Genomic DNA, 25,344 nt, shown 5'->3' with positions numbered 1-25,344 from the left:
GCCATTTTACACTGGTCAACTGCTCTGACTATCAGATGATAATTACAAGAATAATTAATATGAGGGGAATGACTATGCAGCTTTTAAACTATGTACTTTCAATTAATACACGTATTAATTTATATATGTATGTATATAGATAGATAGATAGATAGATAGATAGATATAGATATATATATAAATTGAGATCTGTAATTCACTTATCTGGGTTTCCCTCTATCTCTCTTCCCACCTATAATTTTGACCCAGCCTCAGTTGCCTGCTCTATGTCTAAGCTAGGACAGCCTCCCTCTGCAGATGACAGACTTTAGAGGCAGTCCGTGAACCATGGACACCCCATCCCATAGTGAGATTAGTTAAATTCTGAAAGCAGCTCACACTCCTTATTACATATAGAGAGACCAGAGCACTATCTTAACCTGGATGTCACAGTACCAGACAGCAAAAGATAGATCAGCTGAATCCCACCCAGGCCTTTTCCCCAAGCTGCGTGCTAACATCAGTGTTTGTATCTAAAGGAGAAAAAGAGAAAATGAACATTACATTATTATCTGTTTTGCTATGGTTCACACATGCGATTACATAATGGATCCTCTCCTGTCTGGATTTTATCAGACTACTCCAATACCTGACAGATCAGCAGGCTACCCACACCACACTGGAGAAACTGGGAAAGTATCTATCACCAAAAGGCTTCAGCTGAGCTCATCTTCCAACCTATCTAAATGCAAGCTACGTGAAGCACATTTAAAAGATACAGCACAAAGCAAACCCACACATTTTAGAGATTGAAATACGATTGTATCCTCAAAGCACTGTCTCAGCTAGAGATAAGCTCAAGTAAGAATAAGTTTGAAAAGAAAGAGCCCACACAATTTCAGGAGATGATATAGATCACACACCTTTTAATATATCTGCAAATTGGATCCTATTTCCAACAGAGATGGAGAAACGAAAGCACAACAAAACTCTCACACAATCAAATGTAAATCACCAACAGTTGGCTGTACATCCTATACAGTTATTCTGTGGTTTCCCCAAACTATGGGCAGTGAAATGGGCATTTGGAGACAGTCAACACCAGTTCTACATTTACCATCAAACTGCAAGCCCACATGCATTTGTGAGAGCAAGGCAGAGAATGTGCTTTAGAGTTCCACAGCTACAGAGATGGAAATACAAGTGCCTGTCAGTGCTGTGATCAGCCAGAGAGAAGATGTGAATTGCACTGGAAGATGTAATGATGAGAGGTAAATCCAAAAGGGGGAAAAAAACCCAAAGCCAAAACAAATCACAACAACAACAAAAGACTTGGAAAGCATTGATAACATTCCATGTGGCAGCTGGCAAAGGAGGATTAACTGTTACTAAACAAAGAAATGTGCTCATGCATCTGGCAATAAGCTTTGCACAAAACTACCTGTGAGAAAATGGTGAAACTAGTGAAACCCAGAAAACACAGACAGGCTTTAGGAAGACTTTACTTGCATTTACAGTTAAGTTCAGAGAAGAGGAGAATGGAGGCAGGACCAGATGACATTCCAGTGTGAAACTTGCCTGCCACAAAATAACTCTTTAATGGGACAGGACCACACCCCAGTTCAGTAGTGGACCCTCATCTGGACCAGGCAGATAGTCAAACATCCAGTGACAGTTTAGGAGCTTTCAGGATCAGAAGGGGGTTTGGAGTGAACAGGAGGATACCTGAGGTTTGCTGGCAAGTAGCTGCCTCTAGTTAAAGACTATATTAAGGCCACGTCTAGAGCTAGGTAGTTCTTTCCATATATCTTCATATGCAGACTTATGCTTCATCCACACATCCTGAATTTCAACTACCCATTTTCAGACATGCCAGACACAATTTTGTTCCACATATCTGACACAGTCTTGCAAACGCTGTCCCAGCTGTGTCTTCTATCAACTTACTGTTCTTTTCTGACACTGTCTAATTCCCTTATGTTGCATCAAATGCAAACTATTTATCTTTGCTTTTCATGGCACATTTCCAACCTCTTTACCTGTCATGACTCTGACATTTGCCTTGTCAAAAATGTCGAACTCCTCTGACCATAGCCTTATATTTTTCAAACAAGCACATTATTGCTTTCTCCCATGTCACTCCATGTCTGCAAGCACCTCAATTCCTTCCTCTTTTTAATCTCTATCTTAGGACTATTTTGCTATAAGGAAGCCTAGAAGTAATTATGCACCCAGTAGACTGAAACTGCCACCTGTGATGCTGATGAAGTCTTTCTGGCATTCCATCACCTGTGCCAGCATGTTTTTATATCCTCGGAAACCTAACTGCAAACTTTTTGGAGAAGAGATAGTAGTATTGTTAGCTGCTCCTCACAGCAGGATCCAGTGTGGTCTGTCAGTATTTGGAACTAAAAATAAGTGCAGTGGTTTCAGGTTCGCCAATTCCTCCTTCCCTTATTCTGCCAATTTTCTTTTGCTTATGTACCAAACATAAAATGTATTTCAACACTTCATAATTGATGACATTAAGTTATGGGCAATTTCTCTCAAGATCTCAGGTCTTAAAATGGTAACATCTCCCAGTCTGAGGTGGTAAGACATAAACCAATTAAATCTGGCCTGCAGATGCGTGCCATGCCGTTCTTTCTAAAAGCATGACAAAGAATGGATCTTTTTATGATTTTCAAGCAGTGGCATCCACCTCTAACCATACCAAAAGGAGGCAAAAACTATGGTGATGTAACAGACAAAAAAGAAATCCAGGCAACACTGAAACAATTCTAACTGTTTTGCTTGCAGCAGATTGCCAGCTAAATCTTTCCCTTGCTGCTGCATGGATTTGGGTCTGAAAGGCCATTTAATAAAAGAAATCACCTCTCCATAGTGGTTATAAGTTCAATTTCAGGCCTGTCAGCATCAGTGTTGTAGAAAAATAAAAATCTCTTGAGGTACTTTTTCAAACCATAAGGAATTAGATGTTTTACTTTGATAGAACTACACTGAATTACAGGATTGGAGAGTTTTCTATACATTGAGGATATTCTGGAGATATGCTGTGATCAAATCCGTGACTTTCATTCACCTACTAAAAGGTACTCCTGCACATCAACCACTATCAGCCGAAAGCGATAACATCTCTTGTTCTGCAAGTTTCTTATCAACAGGCTGCATTTGCTTTGAATTGGTTTCATTGTATATTTCAAGTAGATGAATGCATTCCTCCAGACTAATGTGGCTGTTTATCAGCTCTGCTTGGCTCACAGGGTAGCTGGCTCCACAATCTAGCTGGAATCAAATTAGCTCTTGATAAATCAGTTATAAATAAGCTGAGCAGGTGAGTAGCTGTACATCACAGGTGTGCACAGCTTAACGCAAGAGCCTCCTGAGAAACTTTCCAGAGTAGTTTCACATCAGTGAACCTTAAATAACTGCAGCTATGTATGTGCCTTTGAAGTGCAGACACGAGCTGACAGAAGCAGGAGGCTTCACTAGCTCCATGGAAGTGTCTGTGGGGAAAACTAATCACGAACCAGTTCTCTGTGGTACTGAATGGTCTCCTCTGGACAGAAGCCACACTGAGCTGGCACAGACAGTGAGCCTCAGGCCCCAAGCTAATACGACGGCACAGATGCAGCCCAGAGCTGAGTGGCCCTAATCACCTTTGACAGTCAGTAGTGACAGCTCTCCTCCTTCCCCAAGGAGCCTCTCCCTTCTCACCACCTGATCTGGTCACCTAGTTCTGTACCAGTCATCAGCTCATGTAAATACTCTTCATGGCCCTACAAGCTTTGAAGAGTTGTGTTGCCTTTTGTAACAACAAAAGAAATGGATAGAAAGTAAGCCCGCTTTTTAAAACTATAAAGTCAGCCTTTTTCTTCTCTCTCTTCATCTGGCTTGGCGTGATTTCCACACAAACCCCTTGGCTTCCTTTGTGTTTACAATGTAGAGTTCAGGTGACAAATCTATGAACAGACCTCTCAACAGACTCTCTTGTCAGCTGCATACCCCACAAATGCTTTCACTGTTAACTAGCAAACCATTAAAGTCTCCAAAATGACAGTATGGTTGCCAATATTCTCAGCTTCAAACCACTAAGTACCTTTTCTTCTCTTCTGCTTTTTAGTTTAACAGGGAAAAAAAAATCCATCTCACCACTGTCATCCTATCTGCGGTCCAAGTGCTCATCAAGCATCCAGAGTGGTCACAGTTGTATTCCTGGAATTGTTATTCTTACTCCCTGTTCTTTTTTTCTATTTATTTCCTTTGTTAGAACTGGAAGTTTACCTCCATTTTCTACTTTCCCTTTTAGTCAGCTGTATGAACAGATTTATTTTGGCTTTTCCTTTCTCTCTCCTTTTTTACCAGAATTCAAAGCATTTTGTGTCTCTACTGTTTCATGGGGGTTTTTTAACCTTTAAACCACCTTAATATCCCTTTTGCTGTGGACTTCAGTAGCTGAATGTTTCTGTATTCTTGTTAATAGCAGCAACCCAAAAAATAGTTCAGCAAAATTTCAAAATCATAAACTGTCGAAAACTGGGTTCTTGCAACATAGACTTTCATATGATCTAAAAACAAAGCCCAGGGTAGTAAAACTGACTTACAGCACCAAAGACAGACTAAAATCAGCCAGTTCAGCCCAGCTGACACTCTACTAAGTGTCTAATGACCACTGTGATTATGATGTGGACATAATACAAATGCAAACTGCATGTGGTTTTACTTACAGTTGTGACAAGTGGCTCCCATGTAGCCTGTGTTGTTACAGTCACAGTAAAAGGTGGTCCAGGACTGGGAGCATTTTCCTCCATGTTCACAGTAGTTGGGTAAACATCTAAATTGAGACAGTTTTAAAAAATGTAATTAATGATAAATACTTCTGCAAAAATAATGTGCTGGGGGAAAAAAAGAAAAATGTTAAAAGCAACGGAACTGTCTCAACTCCTCATTCAGGCAAGAGTTTTCTAGGGCTGAATCACTGTGTAATGAAATAATTATTTCTTTCTCTGTGATTCATGGCCAAGCACTGAAGAAAGCAACATTTAAGCATCCAGAAGATAGGTAAAGATCACTCTAAATAAAAACATTCCACTTGTTAACAATTAAAGTGTCATGAACTTGTTGATCACAGAGCAAGGCAAGTAGCAGGTGAAAAAATGCTATCCACATCTTGTTCCACAGGAGAATCCCCCATTCTCTGATTAAAAAGGCACCACTGTTATCAAAATTAGGCTGAGCTACATTTGTGGTAACACTAACAGCATGAAAATCTCTGAAGTGAGAGAAAAAATATGCTTCAATTATAGGTTCTGTACTCTTCCTCATTTTAGTTGGTGTGCCTCTGAAGTATTATTGTGAAACAAATTATTAAAAGAAGAAAGAGGCACAACAGCATGCAGCTCAGGAAATGAACAGAAATAAAAGCTGTGGGAGATAAATTCAATCTCCAGGACAAGAAGTGAATGCCGATCTGAACTCCCCTGGTATAGACGCAGGCAGTGCAATAGAGTTACACCAGCTTAAATGGAAACAGATTGTTCTCTTATTTGCCTTTCCTTCATTTTATTTTTTCCCTCTTACTGTATATTAATCTCTTTTACACAGTATGCCTGACTTTTGAAAAATTAGAAACTTGTTTATACCGCTGACTCAATTTTGATGGGTGGGTGGAGAGGAAACAGGCAATCAATTTATCCTTTATACTACAGAACTCCATCAGGATTTGCTTTGCTGTAATTTGAACTTCAAAACTCTCAATGCCCAGATCTTTCCAGGGTGTTAGTGTGAAATCACTGATGTTACCTTGCTTTTTTCTAGCTGAAGACGTGATTTTACTGCAGCTCCTCCTTAGGAATTTTTTTTGCATTTAAGTACGTATTGCCCTTAGCAGTGGCTTCCAATCTGTTTCTTCTGGATTAGTTACCATTAAAACCCATTCCATTCATGCAAGCAGAAATATCACAAACAGCCATCTTCACCAGCCTTCTGACCCTCATCAGCCAAGTTTTCATCCGTTTACTTGAATCCAAGTCTGTTTGGAGCTGCCAAACCGTGACAACCCAAAGGAACCCGTTTATGTGCCCAGAGGCGTATCAGAACAACCTCTTGTCCTCAGTATGCTCCGTGCTCATTCATACAAATTTACATCTATTCATCTCTATCAGTGAGTCTAAGATTCATTCCAGAACACCTGATCACTATTTATACCATGATACATAAAATTATAAAGGTCATATAAAAATCTTAACATGAAAGACTAATTTTTATTAATGCTTGCTCAATTACTGCAGTAATTATTTATTATTCAAATACTAGAGAAATAAGGAATTCAAGAAGAAAGTATGTTATTTATAACTACCTGTAACATTTTAAAAAATATTTCTAAGATATATTGGTGTTATAAAAACCATTGTCATGGCTTCTATTAATCTATTAATCATTGAGTTCAAATACAAAATGAGGACTGGGCATGAGAATTCCGTTCCTAGTTTTCCAGCTCTCCAGGAAGCTATTTCCACTGCGGTGGGAGAATGTTGTATTTCAAAAACAAGAACAAAACAAAGGGAAAGACCAAAACCTCTGGGTTTGTCCTACCCTTATAAGGCAGGAATTCTGAGAAGGGATGAGATTTGGGCTTTTAATGGTATGCTGGGCAATCATCTATCCATCCAACATCCTGCTGGTACCGCGGGAGCCCAGGCAGCCCCTCTGCCATCAAACCCACTCCTGGCAATACTGAAATGAGATTTAAAGCTTTGGGTCGATGCTGAAGCGAGCATGAGCAGCCTCCTGGGACGGTGCAAACAGGACTGTGTGCTGTGCCCTGCATACTGCTGTGTCCTGCAGGATCCTGCCAGCCACCTGAACCTGAACCAGCAGCTCCCCAGCAGCTCCATCCCAGAGGCAAAGCACAGGGGCACAACAGCTCTGTGGTGATACATTGAATTTTGCCTGTGGGAGCACATTAACCCATATTTGTACTTTGGTGGCGCCTGCCCTTGCCCTCAGCACACTGCCTTTAATTCCACTTGCTATTTAGTGACAAACATTCCTTGTGTCACCTGTACAGCAGCAGTTCTATTCACATCACAGGGAGGCTGGTGAGAGGAAACATATGATGTTAATAGAGCTCTCTGGAGAGAAAAAAAGAATAGAGCTGTGTTATTATCATAACTTACATCATCAGTGTAAGGGACAAATATGCTTTCTGCCTACTCTAAACTACCTTTTATTAATTAACCCAATGCAGTAGAGCTAATTACTAGCCATTTGTGGTTTGCCAAAGGCCTGTACTAGAGGCTTAAGCACATTTATTCCCTTTAAACAGTTTCCTTTTAAAGACTTTACAGAGTTGAAGGTCACTTCTTATTTCTACTTGTCTTACGAATGCAAACACTTTTTCTTCTCCCAACAATGCACAAAATGCAAGTCAAACTAACCATGTCAGCTTTTAATGATATTCATAAATTCAGGATTAAATCTTTTTTATTCCCTAGTCTATTTGCTTTAATTAGCACCAACTGCATTGATCTTGTTTTTGGTCAGATAACTAACCCTTCTAAGAGCTTATGAAACAAATTTCTTTGCAACTCTAATAATTACCATAATCCCATTCTAGCTGAGCAGTTGTGTCTTCATTAGAAGCAATTTTTTTCCTAATTGTGAGAGAACTCAAAATTAAGAAATAGCTATAATTAAAATTAATCAAGGCATGGATAAGTCACAGATTGTTCTATTTGTGAACTGTCCTAGATCCTCATGTTGAAGGATTTAAACACATGTAATTTAAAATATAAATTAATATTTGCAGCAGAAACAAACACTTTCAACAAAAAAATGCAGTGGTATCACAGAACATTTCACAGACAAAAATTTGCATCAGGCATTCCCTGACCTATCTGCAACTGAAATGAACAAAGCTCAATTTTTGCAAGTAACATAAATGAGACACTTGAAAATGTATGGATTTGCCTAATAAAGTTTGTGGCAGACCAGAGACTCTGATCCTCCCCATTTATTCACATAATATATATCACAGTGAAAAATTATTATTAAAAAAATAAAAATAAGTGAAGCAAATAAATTTTTCCCCCATTCAGCCAAGCTGGAAAACGCACACCCTGGCCATCAAGCAATATTCAGAGCCTGCACAAAAGCCTTCACAGTCCTTGGGTGAAACATTCACCTCCAAAACCATATGCGTGCTTCCTTTGAAATCAAAGGACAAACTGCACAGAAATTAGGGGGGGGGAGAAATTTGGGCCTTTGATGGGAATGATGAAGAAATAACAATGGCAAAATTACTTGAGTGAGGAGGCTGAAGGAGCTCTACGCATTTGATGTTACACTTGACTGGAAATAAACCCGGTGTACTTTCAATAAGCACCTCTGAGATTTTGTTATAGTCAGCACAATACATCCAGCACTAACCTCTATTCCTCCTAAGTAAAGAGGAAATAAAGGGAACCATCACAGAGAGAAAGAAAAAAGGAGCACAACCCCTAAATATCAAGACTGTAAATATACATATTTTTTAAATGAGCACTAAGTCTCTAAAACTTAGTAATTCCGTGACAAAGTAAAACACGAAATCTTGTAACAGTACAGTAAAGCATTGCCTTAAATACGGTATCAAATTCATTTTATTTCAGCATGTTTTCCTATTTACAGCCAGCAGCTATTTTATTTATAATTAGCCAAATTTAGCATTAAAAGAGATGACTTCACATAGTGGCATATATGTCTGATGAAACTCACGGTGCTGCTGTAACAGACTATGTTTTGCTTTAGTAAAATGGTGTCTTTCCACTAAACTCAATAGATTGAGGCCAATTGCAGCAGCATGGGTTTCAGCCCTACTGTGCAGAGCCGTAAATCTGGGAAATTCCTTGCCAAAGGTTATTTTTGATACAAGAAATGGCTTCAAGGGGAGACCAGGCAATCATTTTGAAGAAAAATTTAGCAATGCTACCAGACAGACAACGTATAACAACTTCAGAGGTTTACCAAGGGGAAAATTATTAAGAGCTGGAGCATCAGAAAAAATATTGCAAAAGCATACACCACTCTTATTTTCCCCTGAATGTCATCTTGTGGTAAAATAGTGGGATAGGTGTCCTTAACTAAAGGAAGAAAAAAGCTACCAGAACCAGAGGTAGAGATAAAAAGTTGTAAAAGCAGTAAAAACAATGGACTGCAAAAAGAAGTCTGGTTTTCCTCAGCTCTTCAGACCTCTGGTCTTCCTCGGCAGACATTTCTTTCTCATCACCACACATTACAAATTCCCTCTCCTCTTGCTACTTTAGAAAAGTGACCAACAACTTACTAAAAAGTCTTGTGGCCTTCTTTAAGTCATCTACATTTTCTTTCCTAAATATGTTATGAGAACTCATGGAGTACAAAGAGAACAAGAGAACGAAAATAATGTGAACAGACAATTCTTCTTTTCCATGATGCAAATCATCTAGTCTATCCTATTGAATTGATGTAAAAACAAACAAAACACAAAAAAGCGCCCCCTCAATAGTTTATAACATAGGTAGGTTTTTCTTCTTTGTGAGATATGCAAAACTTGAGGAAAGAAATTTTAAAATATATTATTATTTCCACTGCTGGTCACCTTGGTTCTGCCTGCCACTGAGAGACCAAAATTTAAAAGATCTGACCACTGATGCCAACAGCCCTCAGGCATGTGAATAGCACAGAACTGTGGAGGAGGTTGTGCAGGGACTGGCACTAGTGAAGGAAAAACCTGATATCTGTGCCTTAGACAAAAGACATTTTTTTTAAGGTTTGATTGCTTTGTTGTTAGAACAGCTACATTTTTAATATAGGTAAATGTGCTGACATTTTTGCTTAGCATCAGCAGAAAAGATTTTATATAAATAAATTTGAAAAAGAAAAAAGGGAAACAAATAAACCATCCTGTACAGACAGCTGTTCCATTTAGAATTCATCATTTTACAAAGCAAAAGCAGAAAAGCCATCTGCAAAAATCAAACAAAGAAAGATATGATATTATATTCTACTTGCATCCTCATATCTGGCCTTTAATTTACTGTGACATTGCACATCCCATGGATTTTTACTCTAAAGGAACAGCAATGGGAGTGAACTCTATTCAGATTTCCCCCAAACTCAATTCCACACTCAAGAGGGACTTCAAAAGCTCACAGATTAGACCCTTACCTACTTTCAAACTGCATTCTTTCTCCACAGGGGTCCCATTCAGGAAAAATCCCCTCTCCCACCCTAGTGAGAAGTCCCTACACTCATGGGGACAAAGTTAACTTTCTCCAATTTCAGCACTTTTCCACATATAAAAGTCACTGCAGTTATAGGAAGGCGTTCAAACCAATTTTTTACCTACTCTCAACAGGATTTACTGAATGATACTGATGAATCTGAAGTGTCTGTCTTTATTTTGCTCTGAAACACAGCACTTAAACATACTAGTGAACACCTTCACGGGCCTGGATTGTCATTTTCTGCAGCTGGTATTACATGTACGAAACAAGGAAACGGAAAACACAATTAATGAAGGGAAAGCAAAACCAATTTATGGCATTATCCAAATAATCTTTGGAGCATTCCTTTTCATTCTCATTAGAGAAACACAAAGCCTAGAAAACAGCCCCCTCCTCAGAGACAGCATTTTCCACTGTGATTGCCTATTTTTTTCTGGGAATTGCTTTGTACAAATATTTTCTTGTTTTCTATCACAGAGCAAGAGCATCTGACAGTGTGAAGATCATATCCCAGTCCAAGAGAAGGAAACTGTGCTACGTGATTTTATTACACTTCATTGTCAATCAGCCCTTAAGCTATTGGAGAGAAGCTCTGCCATTACCTGTATTATTCAGCTGCTTTAAACATTAGAATAAATATGAGGAGATGAGGGGATGCTCCTCAGAATTACAGGGATTTTAAATCCAGCACCCAGGCCTCTGGGTTTGAATTTCTAAAATCTTGCTCTGCTTTTCTGCACCCTGTCCCTCCATCTTAAAACCTGTGTGGTATTAAGAGGATTTCCAAGACCACACTCCAAAATGCTACTTGCAAGGGTGTAATTCCAGTAATTTAGTTTCATTAGTTAGGAGGTCTCATTTGTGATATAGGTGCATACTCTAGGGAAGGACCCGAGAGACTGTTCAACACCCACAGAACATCATGTTGTCCTCTATTCCTACTACTATTTTCTTCTCTGTATAATGATCATTACAAGGCATTAAGTCATTAAGATACATTTTCCCCTTTTTCGTTTCCCACCATGTAACAGTTTGGATTTAAGATATCTTCCCCATTTCCACATCCATTTTCCATTCCCCAAACCCCATTCCAGTGTTCTGCTTTGGGTTTAGCACAGAGGAAGTAGAAAAAAACCCAGGATTTCTATAAGGACAATGTGATAAAAAGAGAAGAATACATTTCTAACAATATCCTAATTTTTGCTGAACAAGCACAAAGCAAAGCATTTTACAAAGTACCAAGCACGAGAAAGGGAAACTTTTTGAAAACTTTTTCCTGGTTTTCTTAATTCATATATAAACTATAGAAGAAATTTCAGTACCCCTGTGCTATTTGTCCACTGAATTCTAAAACAGGCTAAAGACACAAAAGATAAGGGAAAAATTTTCACTCACATGACTGAAGTCACCTTTTAAAGGTGAAACAAAACAACAGAACTACTTATCTGGACCATCACAACTAGCCAGGACAGTCTCTCCAGCAGCATTTACAGGAAAAAATCTAGATCTGGGTTTTCCAGCATCTGAAGGTGTGCAGTCCAATTTGCTTTGGCTGAGGGTGCAGACATAGGTGGGCAATTCTCAACCCAAACCTGGGATTTATGCAAAATCAGAAACATTTTGAAAAAGAACATGGCATCCCCTCTTAATGTCTTCAGCTCATTTCAACTTTGATCACCATCCAAATTCAAGGAATGTGATGTAAAATCATCCCACTCATTGCTATAAAACCAAGAAGGGAAAACATAAGAGGATTTCCCACAAAGAGAAAGTAATATGCACTATAAAATAATTGTCATTTCTGCAGAGAAGGCACCAAATAATGAAGATAGAAAAACTATAGAGAATGAAAAGGATGGATGCCAAATTGGGGGTTGGTGGTTTGTTTTTTTGTTTGTTTGTTTTTTTAATTATTCTTTCTGCAATGAACTGCAGATATTTATGTGGGGTTAGATGCAATACTAAATGTTTGATTTTTTTAATCCCAGCCTGAGACTCTAATAAAAAAAAATTAAAATTCACTGGACAATTAGCCAGAGTACTTTTTCACTTGCATGGCCAAGCTGGGGGGTGAAAGGATCATATGAAGTTTGGCTTCTGCTTCAGGGCACACATTAAATCTAAGAGGAGAGTTAAGAAATATGAAAAAACACTATGCTTTTATCAGATTTATCCTAACACCCTTCACCTGCAATAGTAATTAATTTCCCAAAGGCCCATTTTGACAGTACAACACATGAAGCAATGTTAAGTTCAGCAATAATAGTAAAGGAAGAAAAATAAAAAAAAAGAAAAAGAAAAAAAAAATTTCTTTCTTACAAGTAAAAATTGATAATAAAATATAATAGAATCTACAAAGAAAATAGGCATAAAGCAGGTTTTAAAAGGTCAGCTCTATTTAGCAAGGAAAAAGAACACTTTAAGCTAATTTATTTAGAAAGTACTACGAAGAATTTTCACAGATAAAACATGGGTAGGCATAAAAGAATAGGGACTAAGGACACAATTTGTGCTCCACAACTGAAGCAGTTGAGGGAAGCCAACTCATGAATCAGCTCCATATACTTCTCCCTAACCAAGTAAAACTGTAAATATCAATCTCATCGCAGTGATTATTATGGATACCCCATGTCCCTCTCTCCATTTGAATTCGGTGGGAGAGTTGGAATATGCAGATGAATCTTGGTTTAATAAGGATGGCAACATCAGTGCGCGGCTGTGTCTGCTCGCTGATGCTACAGACATGGGGCACTGCCAGGATTCAGAAGAAAATATCTGGAGTCAGCTTTGTGTTCCTTGTGGCACATCACTGGAATTCCCAGGACATCCTGCAAGATGTGCCATCCGTCCATCTGCCAACAGGAATTCAACACAAACATTTTTTTCCTGCCCCTCTCCCCCAGGTCACTTAAGGGAATTGAAGTCCCTGGCGTTGTCCTTGACAAGCACTGTCAGTATCTGCTACAGCAAAGGCAAGGTGCCAGCCAAGTAAAAATAGGACAACCCAGTCAGAGCTTCATCAGCGCAAAACCAACATGAGCTGCAGCAATCAGACTAAAGTACCTCAGCAGCTGTAGACAGGGAGAGCAACTCATGCACTTTATATGCATGTCTTGTGCAAACTTGTGAACCTGAGCCTAAAGGAAAGCAGGATCTGGCTGCCCTCATAGTTCACTTATGGAAAATGACAGGCTTAACACAAAAAAGCCTTTCCTAATCTGAAGACAACCCAGTCTAATGTACTCAAGTGCAAATCGTGCATGGAATTTATGACAATAAAACAATGGGTGTACAACACCCTGCTTCTCCACCTGCCTCAGCCCCACCTCTGCCCAGGGAAACTGCCACAAAAAAGTCCATCACTTCAAGGTATTTCAGTTCTGGCGGGATAGATGGAATCATGAAATTTCAGACTCCTTTAACAGAGTTTTCTCTGTCAGCGGGCAACAAAAATAATTCATCCTTTGTGACAGGGGCTGAGCAGTTAAAAACGTGAATGGAACCAAAGTCATCATTATGGGTGTGTTTGAAGAGGATTTGCCTCAAAAGCCTGGTGAATGCAACCATTTGTCCAGCACCACCTTGGGAGGCAAAAGAGACTATTTCCATATGAGGTGCCAATTCAAAGGAAAAAGAGACCACTTTTCTACTCACAACAGCTCTTCAGCACAAGTTACCCCGACGGCAATGCCTCCTAAGCGCTTTTGCTTACAAACTTTGTAGGAGCTGGTAGGGGAAGCCACACCTGTTTGTGCACACCCAGCATGCAAGGACTCCTGCAAATGGAATTTTCTTCTCTGGGACTAACACTGCAAAGCAGTCTGTCCCACTGCATGCAAGAAGTGCATGAGAATAATCAAGCCATGCCTTCAGGCTCCAGGCAACACTGCAGCCCTTGCTGCTGTATTCCAAGGGGTCCATCTGTGGTAAGAGCAGCCCGCCTTGCTCAGCCCAAAGGGAGCATCTGCGCCGTATGATGAAGGACTGCAAATCCACTGTGTTTCTGGGCTGAGGTTTAATGATTTTCTGGCACATTTTCCTAATAACCATGGTAACCCTTGAGCTGCAGTATCTCTTGAGGCCACATTCCTGCATCTATTCTCTGAACAGGATGCCAACCACAGCAAACAACCAACTCAGCTTCAGGACTGGAGCTAGTATTTCTAGTCACAAAATCTGGCATTCGAGCCAATTGCTGAATGGGAAATCCCAGAGCTCCTCAACTCTGTGGCCAAATTCTCAGCATTTGCATATTTGCTTTCCTACCCATTTCATTTATTTTTAAATGAGAGGCTGACTGAATTTCCCCCAGCTTATGCCTTTCATTGTTGGCCCACACACAGACAGATCCACACGCCCACTATTTCCACTGACACAAAAGAAGAGAAAACACAGCGCAGAACGTATTAGTACTTAGCAAAATTCACACTCAGATTCAAATGCGTTTTGAGATTAGCACAGCTATGACAAAATATATTTTGTTTTTGAAGAACAGAGACGCATAAAATGAAAACAATGTTTTAGAAACAGTGAGGGACTTGGACTTCCTAGTCCTAAATTTATCACCTCCTTTCAGACTTGCTTCAGATCAACAGTGCCCCTCCTTCAATTTCCTTACTCTGACAGTGCCACAGCAAAAATGCTGATGAAATAACTTCAAGAGCATCCCACTGAAGACTTTGCCAACTTCCAGCCATCTGTGGCTTATGAATTCATGTACGCCTTACTGGCTTTTTCCTTTACACTTGACCTCTACAGCATCTACCAACATCCAATTTGATGTGTAAGATTTGAACTTGTGAGAAACTGCATTCTTCTTTATTATTCTCCTCCTTTATGCTGCTCCTCATTGCACAACTCTGCCCAGATCTCTCTTCTCCAGGCTGAAAAGTCCAAGCCTATTTCATCTCTCCTTGTAGAGAGCAGTTTGTAGCATATCAAAGAACAGAGAGTCAGTTTTAGAAACAGCCAAGAGGGCTGAATGACAGACTTACTGCACAGTCAGAGCTGCACACAGCAGCTCCTCTGAGTGGCCCAGAGAGGACACACTCCCTGCAAAAGGCTGGTCAGGCCAAGGAGGAGGTCAGTGAATACATCCAACTGGATTTGCATTTCATCTTTTAGCAACTAAAATAGAGGGTGGTGAAGTGATCCATACAGAGCTGCTGTCTTGATTCACTAGGGGGAAGATGCTTCTGTAGTTATCCAGTGCCTCAGTCCCTGCCTTCTCCAAACCTCTCTCTCTCCTTTACATCATATCTGAAAGAGAGACAGGTACCTCCAAGAAGTCACAGGACCTCAAGAAAACAGAGAGGCAAGTAGAGGGGAATCAGGGTACTTTTCTTCAAAGAAAAAAATACCACTAACCATAATGGAGTTTAACCACCATTCTAGACATCATGAAATTTGCAAAGAAGATATCCCCCAAAAAAACCAGATCAATAAATTCTGCAGCCTCATAGCTTTCTTCTGCGTTGTAAAAATGAATCATGTGTTTTTTAGAAGCAAAAAAGAGCAAATCAGGACATGCAACCAGGAAATGCTGCTCCTTCTCTTCCATTTCATATATATTTACATCTATCTATATATATATCAGGTTATTAAAAAAAAAACAAAACAAAAACAAAAACAACAACAACAAAAAAAAAAAGTAACTTTGGGCTACACAGTCCCTGCTCAAAGCTGCAGCACTGCCTTAGACTGTCTATGAGATACATCTACTAAAATGAGCTTTCTCACAGGTCTGAGACTTCATAAGCTAAATTCCTGCAAGATTTTTCCCATTTTTGGTAGGGTTTTGGTGATTTTTTTTGTTTGTTTTTTAATTTATGTACGGTTTTGTTGACATTTCAGAACCCCCAAAGCAAGAACAAGGCACAGCTGTTCCAGCTGCAGGAAAACCCTGAGCAAATGCAGCAGAGCTGGAGGGAACTTGGAAGATCACTTAGTCCACGCTCACACTCCAGGGCAGGATCACCCACACCCATGCTCATTATTTCTCACAGACTCATCTAATTTTCCTAAAGCCTTCCAGTGACAGAGGCTTGACAGTCTCCTCAGGCAGTCTGAGCCACGGCAGCTCTCTGACACACCCCGGGCAGAAAGGATGATTATTCCATTCCCCCCAGGGCTGCAGCAGCCTCTCAGCACCTAAGACCATTATGCTGCCTTCCGTCAGCAATCTCTTCTGGTTAAAGAACTTGGTCAATCTTTCTTTGCAAGAGATATTTTCCAGTCCTGCTGTGTGGTTGTTTTTTGTTTGTTTGTTATTTTTGTGGGGTTTTGTCTTTTGTTTGTTTGTTGGGGTTTTTTGTTTGTTTGTTTCTTCTGTTGAAGAAACAGCTTGGGCTCTGTATATCTTTATGGAGAACAGAAATTTAGAAGCATGACCGCTAGCAAACCCAAAGTGGGAACCCTAGTCAGTGTTTACTAAACGATGTTTGCTCATCCCCCTGCTACTCCTCACTTGGACACATTCACCCCACCTGTTTTGTTCACTTGCTGATTTGTGTTACATAATTTGTCCAGCTGCTAGTAACCCCAAATTTCAAAATGAAGTGTGTAGATGATGCCAAGAGACTAGTATTTTGGCTCAGAGCTCCTGGCTAGATCAGGCCAATGGCTTCAAGCATATTTTCCTTCAAAGCTAACAGGATAAAACACCACATGAAGAAAACAGCAAGTCTCTGTAACTGCATCCCCAACCCAGGTCCAGGAGGCTGTTTGGCAGGGTCAAGAGGTCTTTGCAAACACTAAAATACTGAAGAGGGAAATGAATAAGTGAAGACACCATTAGGAAAAAGACATTCCATTGTATGTTGTTCTTTTGGGTTTTTTCTTCTCTAAACCTGAAGTACTTAGGAAAGTCCCTCTTGTGTTTGTAAAGCCCCTAACTTGCAGGTGGAAGACAGGGAGCCTGGCTGCACAGCTGGAGGCTTAGTCGGCATCAAGAGAATGGAGTGAATCCCTTCTGATTTTTACAATATTTTATTCTGTTTGCCACCTCCCCATCCCTTGACACTGACATCCTCCTCCCTGCAGATTAAGGGCCAAAACCAAAAAGCATTATTCTCACTAGACTTAGTGCTCAGACTTTCTCCTGGAATCTTTCAGGTTTAATATGCCATCGCCAGAAGATGCTTCCTTTCTTGAAAGACACCTACAGTGCAAACACCAGGAGTGAGGACTCTATGGTTCCTGTAGCCATGGACTTAATCTTTATCACACTGAACTGAAAAGAAATTCAAAGAGTGGTTTGGAGTTGTTTGTTTGTTTGTTTGTTTGTTTTGGGGTGGTTTTTTGTTTTTTTTAGTTTTTTTCTGGTCTAGGCCCATATCAGATGGCTTTTGGTCAGAGATGGTCAACACAGTGCACATCCTGGTGCAAAAGACTGTTTAAACATAGCTCCTTTCATCCCCAACAAAATGTCTCTGAATTCAAGGACTTCATGGTTCTGTCAGTTCCAGGCCTCTCTGCTTTGTTAATTTCTGCTTTGTACCATGCCATGCAGGGGAAATGCTGGCATGGTGTACAAAACTGTGTTTTCTGACTTATTAATACAATGTAAAGCAAACAAGTCCTAATGTGCACTCCTAAGAGAGTATTAATTCTGAAAAGGCAACAAAATAAGAGGGACAAAATGAAATCTATTTCCCTTTAAAGATGGAACAGACCTCCATGGCTTAGCACAATATTGTCTTAATTTTTCTCCACATCTCACTGGAAGGGGGATAGATGCCCTGCAGGCAGGACTTCTAGCACTTTGTAACAGGAGCAGTGCAAGCACCACAGGTTGAAATATCCTCAGAAAAGACCGAGCACTCTGTATTTGGTTAATCATAGTAAATATACATACTAGAACAAAGGAAAAAGAATTGACTGGATTAGCAGAAGGCAGGAAGTGGGTACAATGCCAAGAGTTCTACACACACATTGCTAACAGAAAAATTGCTTCCTTCTACAGTTTCTATTTTCCTGTTCCATAAAGCATTTGGAACAGTTTACAGGAGCAACTTTGTCTCGAAGCAGACAAAGAAGGGAATACTTTGCAGGGTTTGTGGAGCAGACACTGTTCTGACATGAACAGATTGGGGATTTCCCTTTATAGGATGTGTCACCTAAGGAAAACATACAGGTACCACACAAGAGGATTGCAATTCAGACACAACTTGATATGCAGCAGCAGGGATATCAGCAATGCTGGCATTGCACTGAAGGCTACAAACAGGCAGTGCCTTAATAGGAGATGGTGCTAATGAGCCTTCTTCCATCACCTGGACAGCCCATATTGCTCAACACCCTACCACGTCTTAATGTCCTACCTGCTGAACTCAGCTCTCACCGATACATCCTAAACTGCCTCTTCCAACAAGACCAGCGCTGCTGCAGGGTGGCCTTGTTCACAGGATCCCTAAGGCTGCAAGACACGTCTGAATGAAAACAAAAGCTGCCTGTTCACAGAAGGGTCATGTTCACTTGTTCTCCAAAAGCACTGTCTCCCTAGCCACCAAATGGAAAGAAGGATAACTAAGAAATAGTTACTGGAGAATGGAAATAATAAATACAGGGGATGGGAGGTATTCGTGGCAAGTTCGTTTAAGCAAGCATATTGTTCAAATATTGGAGCTGAGTGATAGTGAGACTTTAAGGCTCAGTCCTTCAGATGGCTCCATCAAAATCAATGGAAGCTCATCACTCGAGACAGAGAATCCCAGGGTATGTGGGTGGGTGTGTGCATTATATGCTTGCACAGCTGGAATCTCTCTCCAAAATGTACTGCTGGCATCAATAGTCATCCCAGTTTATCATCTTCCAAAATAAAGTCATTAATTCTCTTTTTAGGAGCAGGCACAAGTTGCAGTGAGCTGCCTAGCCACTGCTTTCAGAGTCCAAGTCTGAATGAGCTTGGCCTACAAGCCTGTAACAAATAAACCGATTCTAAATAGAGGCATATTCCTCAAAAGAGTTTTTAGCTCAGATAACTAAGACAAATGTCCCATTTACATGTTAATTAAACTACACAATTCCCACATGCATTAAAATTACAAAAACGTGTGCTTTACAGTGCACACAGCAATAAATCTTAGAATTACAGAATCATGGAATATGCTGAGTTGGAAGGGATCCACTGTCCAACTCCTCTTCCTGCACAGGACATCTCCAAGTGTCCCACCATGTGCCTGAGAGCATTTTCCAAATACTTCTTCCTGAGCTCTGTCAGGTTTGGTGCTGTGACCACTTCCCTGGGGAGCCTGTCCAAGTGTCCAAAAACTCTCTGGGAGAAGAACTTTTTTCTAACTTCCAACCTAAACCTCCCCTGGCATAACTTCATATCATTCCCTCAGGTCCTGTCACAGGTCACCACAGAGCAGAGATCAGTGCCTGCCCCTGCTCTTCCCCTCACAGGGAAGTTGTAACTGCACTGAGGTGTCCCCACAGTCTCTTTTTCTCCAGGCTGAATGGAGCAGGAGCCCTCAGGCACTCCTCTTCCCTTCAAGGCTTCCCTTCAAGGTCCTACACCATCTTCACTGCCCCGCATTGGAGGCCCTCTAATAGTTTAATATCCTTCTTACATCACAGCATCCAAAGCTGCCCCCAGCACTGGAGGTGAGACCACTCCAGGTCAGAGCAGAGCAGGACAATCCTCTCCCTTGACCAGCTGGCAGTGCTGGGCCTGATGCCCTCAGGACAGGGATGTTCCTCCTGGCAGCCAGGGCTCATATTTAATTTGCTATCAACCAGGGTTCTCCAGGAATCCCTTTTTGTGGCACTGGTTTCCAGCATCTTCCCCCAGTCTGTCCATTCGTCCAGGGTTGCCCCGTTCCAGGTGCAGAATCCAGCATTTCCTCTTGTTTAACTTCATACAATTGGTGATTGCCCAGCCCTCCCATTTGCCAAGGACTTTCAGCAGGGTCTCTCTACCTCTGAGGAAGTCAACAGCTCCTCCCAGTTTTGTATCGTGTCCAAACTTGCTCAATATCCATTCCAGTCCTACATCCAAATCATTTATGAAGATGTTGAAGAGTACAGGGGCAGGATGCCAGTGTATTTCCATTCCACCTGGGCACACTCTGGCTCATCCAGCCTCTGTCAGCCAGCACCCCCAGGCTCTTCATTAGATGACACATAAATTTGTTTTTGTCTATGTGATATATTTAACAAGAAAGGTGGCATTATGTAAAACAATCCCACTCTTATTATGTTTGGATCTTTGTCCTAAATAAGTTTATGGTATGATCACAGACTAATGCTTGTCCTCCTTGGGACACCAAAGATAAAGAAGATATTTTCAGTAGTACCACAGAGTTGCACATAGACTGGACTTGGTGGCAGTGAAGGCACTGGAGATGTCCCACAGCACCTCTGCATCATACCAGAAGAGTTCTCTTTTGTTTCAACATACAGTCACACAAAGTGCTTTTAAATGGTCCACTCAATCTAAAATATTTTGCTTTTCCAAGGAAACAGCAAAATTCTCTCTCTCAGTTCTTAGGAAAGATGACATTTTGCTTCCTTTTGTAAAATTCGCTGCAACTTTTTCCATTCCACCTTGGAATGGTAGAATTCCATCAACCATTTCAGGCACACCAAGTATGAAATTCACATCCCCCTGAATTCAGTCATCATTAAGAGTAGAAAAGAGATTTGATCAGCCAAGTCAGTAATTTCTCCATATGAATTAACAAAAAATGAAAATGCAAAGATAAGCACAAAGGTTTTACACCACAGACATTTTGCCCACTTATCAAAAGACTGCAGCTCCAGCAGGCTGATCCCTCCTACAGGAAGGAATAATGGAAATCAGCCATCAACTTCATCTATGTAATGTCTGAAAAAAATACATCAAATATTTACAGTCCTAATGCTTTTCCAAAATATCCTTATTACTCTCCTAACCATTTGAAGCACATGAAATTTCCAGAAGTTCCATTTCTACTTTTCAGAACTTAGGTAGATTTAAAAAAAAAAAAAAAAAATTAAAAAATCACAGAACCTCCTATTCCACATACTAACTTCAAAGTATACATTTGCATAAATGATTCAGAAATATTTAGACTCTAAAAACCCATAAGAAGCAAATGAGAGTTACAGAATACTTAAAAAAAAATTGGTTTCTTATTTCCTCTCTGCTGTTCACAGGAAAATCTGGGGTTTCTGTCAGGTTTCATCTTAGGAGGGGTACGAAACACTGTATAAACTGAAATGTTTCTCTGGCAGATGCAGATATTCTATCATTATATTGTCCCACTGAATGGACAGTATTGCACATGAGATGTACCATATATTCGTCATGAAAGTGCTGTAATGGCTAACAAGAGGAATTGTAGATGATTTATTTAAGCAGAACCAGCTTATATATTAAGGGTATGACATGTTCTGATGAATCAACTAATTTTTCCTTCTCTTTCATTTCCTCTAGAACTTCAAAGCAATCAAATGTTGTTTATGCAAAAAAATTTAATCCTTTCACCAATCTATAGTTTGATTGAATTTGCATACTCTATTTCCTACAAGTCAATGTGAAGAGAGCCTCGTGTAATTGAAACCATTTCCCCTCCAGTCCTCCTATCTTTGTTGCAGTATTTTCTATTAGTAGCTTCATTATGCCTAATATCTGTAATGTTGGCAGATTAGAATTTTCACTTAATGCAACCTGTATTTATAAACCACCAGGATGAAAAATGAACAAATAGAAGAAAGAAGAAATAATAATTACCTGTCTTTGATGCCACACAGATCAATGTGTAAATCACTAAAATTCCCCAGGGAGCCTTGCTGAACTAAAATAAGGTCCTTGGGCTGATTATCAATAAAGATGAGCCTCATACAGCCTTGAAAAGCAGTAATGGGATTTAAACACTGGGAATCGGTGAAATTGTCAGGGCACCCTGCGGGAAAAAGAGAAGAGGCAGAGAAGAATATTGTAATGTTCAACTATTTCTGCTGGGATTTCCTGATGCAAGAACTCAGAGGCATATTATTCCAAATGTTTTCATTTCTTCTGCTATGCAACCTCCTGCGTTATAAATCCTCCAGTTAGGAGGGAAAAAAAAATAAAAAAGAGAAGGTGGCCACTAAAAGTATCACAGTATGAGGTTTTCACGTTGTGAAACATACTTGTACTGAGCAAAATCAAAATGTGGTTTTTTTCACCTTCTTCAAACTCCACAGTTGACAGCACCTAAAACATGAGTTGTTAAAACAGTTGTACAAAATGTAAAATCATTTTGGGTTAAATTCTGCTGCTGAAGCAGTGTGCAGATGGAGTCTTGTGGGCAGCAAGAAAGCCACTCGTATCTGAGCTTCCCCAGTATTTAGACAGCTCTGAGATCCAGAGCCTCCTCATTTAGTTCTATATCCACAGGGTTCATCAAAATCAGAACCATACTACAGTAAGCACTACACAGAAATATATTAAATCAAAAGACAGTTAATGATAGCCCCTCTATCTAAATTAATGTTTGCACTCCACTCCAAAAAGTGGAGTGCAAAATTTTTTTTTCCGTTTTCTAAATTAAGTAAGCCTACCTTCATTTTCCGCAAGAGCATTGCACATAAATACTTTTTTAGATTTGAGTCATATCTCACCTAAGCTCCAAAAAGTCACTGAGCCTGATCAGAACAGTGGTATCTACAGGAATGCCGAAAACATTAATAATTCTAAGGCCTTTTAACCGGGGGGGAAAAAAAATAACAAAAACAACAACCCCCCACCCCCCCACCCATGGTTAATACAGCTTTGTAGATTCTGCGTGTATTGTCAGACAGATGTTGGTACCCATTGACTACCAGTACCCATAGTCCACTTTTACAGCTCTGCTTGCAGTTCTGCTTGTTCTCTCTCTGCCAGGCTTGACCAACACCCTTAACCTGTCCACAGTGCTGAATGCACTGCAATTCAATCAGTCCTTACCTTTGCTCATAGCTGCAAACAGTGCACCCAGAGAGAACTCAGTGGTGAGCACCTGAGGATCGGCATCATGAAAACCTCCCTGAAACAACCTACCTCCGAAATAGTAGCTGTTCCCAGAGTAGATCCTCGAGACAGTGGTTGCGTGGCTGGCGGTGGCAGCGTCGTTATCCAGCGTCAGGGTAATGCGATGCCTTCTGGCATTGATGTTAACAGAATGCCAAAGCCCATCGTGGAGATTGGTGCCTGGCAAAAAACATGTACAAAGTGAAAAACAGGCATGCAGTAGACAACTGTGTTCTTCAAATCTCCTTTTGCTTCCAACCTGTGACTGCAAATACGCAGCTGAGCTACAAAAAGTGAGAACTGCAGCTGAAAAGAACTCATTACCTCTGGAAACAAGCTTGGCATAGAAGAAAGGGTCCAGGAAAAGGAAATTTTTGAGAGTATTTAAGCAGGTCGTCTCACATTTTAATCTAACCTGGTACTACTGCAGGCACTCACTGAGCTAGCCCAATCCTTCAGCTTTCTGGTAGCACACTGTTACCATTTCTGGGGTGTTTATGTCTATCTTCAGTCTGCTGGTAAACACAAGTCCAGAAGAGTGCAGAGATCTCTACTGAGCTTCTGGCACTAAACACATGTGTGAGTTTGCAGAGGATTAGATCCACTGAGACACTCATAGCCAGTTCTCAGGCTCCAGTCTGAAACCTGACTGACTCCAGTAGTGTCAGCAGGATTTGTGTTTCTTAAAACCCTCCAGCACCAATGCAGCACACAGTACTATTAATGGATGTACAGAAGCTGGATTTCTACGTGGGTATTCTGAGAATTGGGATTGTTGCTCTGACCAAGAAACTCTAAAGGTTGAGGGATACACTGGACAGTGTCTTTCTCTTCTAAACACTCCTGCAAGTGGGAAACTACCTGTCTTGTTTCTTTTTTCTGAAAATCAGTGTTGCATCGTGTGGCTCTTGAAATACCACCACAGAGCTACAAAGAACCCCCACATCTTCTATTCTGACAGCCATGAGAACCAGTGGGCAAGCTTCTGAACCCACACATGGAGTTGCAGATCAAAAGTAACCTAATTACAGTTCAAAATATGCTACCACCAGGCTAAAGTCACTGAGATCACTAGTATTTACTCTCCACCCTAATAGAATATTTTGTTAATGTTGCTTTCAGAGAAAACAAACAAGCACTTGGGAGCACAAAGAGCTGTGAGAACAGTTCAAAACAGTTTTTTTTAAAAAAGTGGGTATTAGGTGTGTGTAAAGCCATTTCATCATGAATTTCAAAATGAGACTATTTAGTCAGTAATGGCTGTTAACGTATGCACAATTACCACAGAATTAGAGGCTGGCAGCAAAAAATGGATGCTTTTTCAACTAGAACAAGTGCATTTTGAATTGGAATATGTTTCTAAGGTTTGAAAAGATTACAAAAGAAAATAGGTCCCATTTGGGGGAAAAATAGGTCCATTCTTGAGCAAGCATGAGTTTATTGTGAGTACCTGACATCAGCAGAACATGGCACATGCACCTTCTGCATATCTCCCATGTACAAGTAGGCAGTTTAGCACGTTTTGAACAGGCTGGACCCAGGTTCATGATTTCAGAACTACATAAAAACAAACACACCCAACCAAATACTGACATTGTCTCAGCTTTGTCAACAATTTAATTAGGACTGCAATAAAGGCTGGAATCTCAGTTCTCAGTGTTCAATTGCAGCAAGCTATGGCTGCAGCAATCTATATGAGTAAGGATATATGCAGGGCTGCCTCATTTTCTATCATAAAGGGGAACGAAGCACGCATACAGAACAGCTCTGCTTTGACAACTCTGTCAGTTTTTTATCTCTGCTTCTTTTAATAGCTACATCTGCCCTCTTTTAGTCTGTACAGGGAATATTTTAATATTACATGTTTTTAAACATCTGCTCTTTTAGAAAATATATTATCATTGTTGTAGCTATTATCATCATTATTATTATTATTATTATTATTATTATTCCCCCAAATTCTAAATCAGAGAGGCAGCCCTATTTTACCCTCTTGCATCCCATCAGCTTCACTACACAAAGCAACTTGTAAAGAGGCTAAGAAAGCCTAATAGGGAGTGTAAGGAGAGGAAACCCATGGTCAGCCTCTCTTCTGAGTGTAGCATAAAGGGGGAGTCCAAAGCTACAGTCAGAGAAAGAGAA

General features: G+C 40.3%; 1 protein-coding gene across 1 annotated transcript in view; it reads right to left on the bottom strand.

Moving 5' to 3' along the window:
- Positions 1-25,344, bottom strand: part of CNTNAP5 (contactin associated protein family member 5) — a 270,985-nt gene that overhangs the window by 100,035 nt on the left and 145,606 nt on the right. The window contains exons 9-11 of the mRNA XM_040068846.2: positions 23,233-23,382; positions 21,943-22,114; positions 4,707-4,813 (exon numbers count right to left, since the gene is read on the bottom strand). Coding sequence (XP_039924780.1) covers positions 4,707-4,813; positions 21,943-22,114; positions 23,233-23,382 — 429 coding nt within the window. The remainder of the gene's footprint in view (positions 1-4,706; positions 4,814-21,942; positions 22,115-23,232; positions 23,383-25,344) is intronic.

This window comes from Hirundo rustica, chromosome 7, assembly GCF_015227805.2.
Source record: "Hirundo rustica isolate bHirRus1 chromosome 7, bHirRus1.pri.v3, whole genome shotgun sequence".
Lineage (NCBI taxonomy): Eukaryota > Metazoa > Chordata > Aves > Passeriformes > Hirundinidae > Hirundo > Hirundo rustica.
This window is presented reverse-complemented; position numbering and strand designations above follow the sequence as displayed.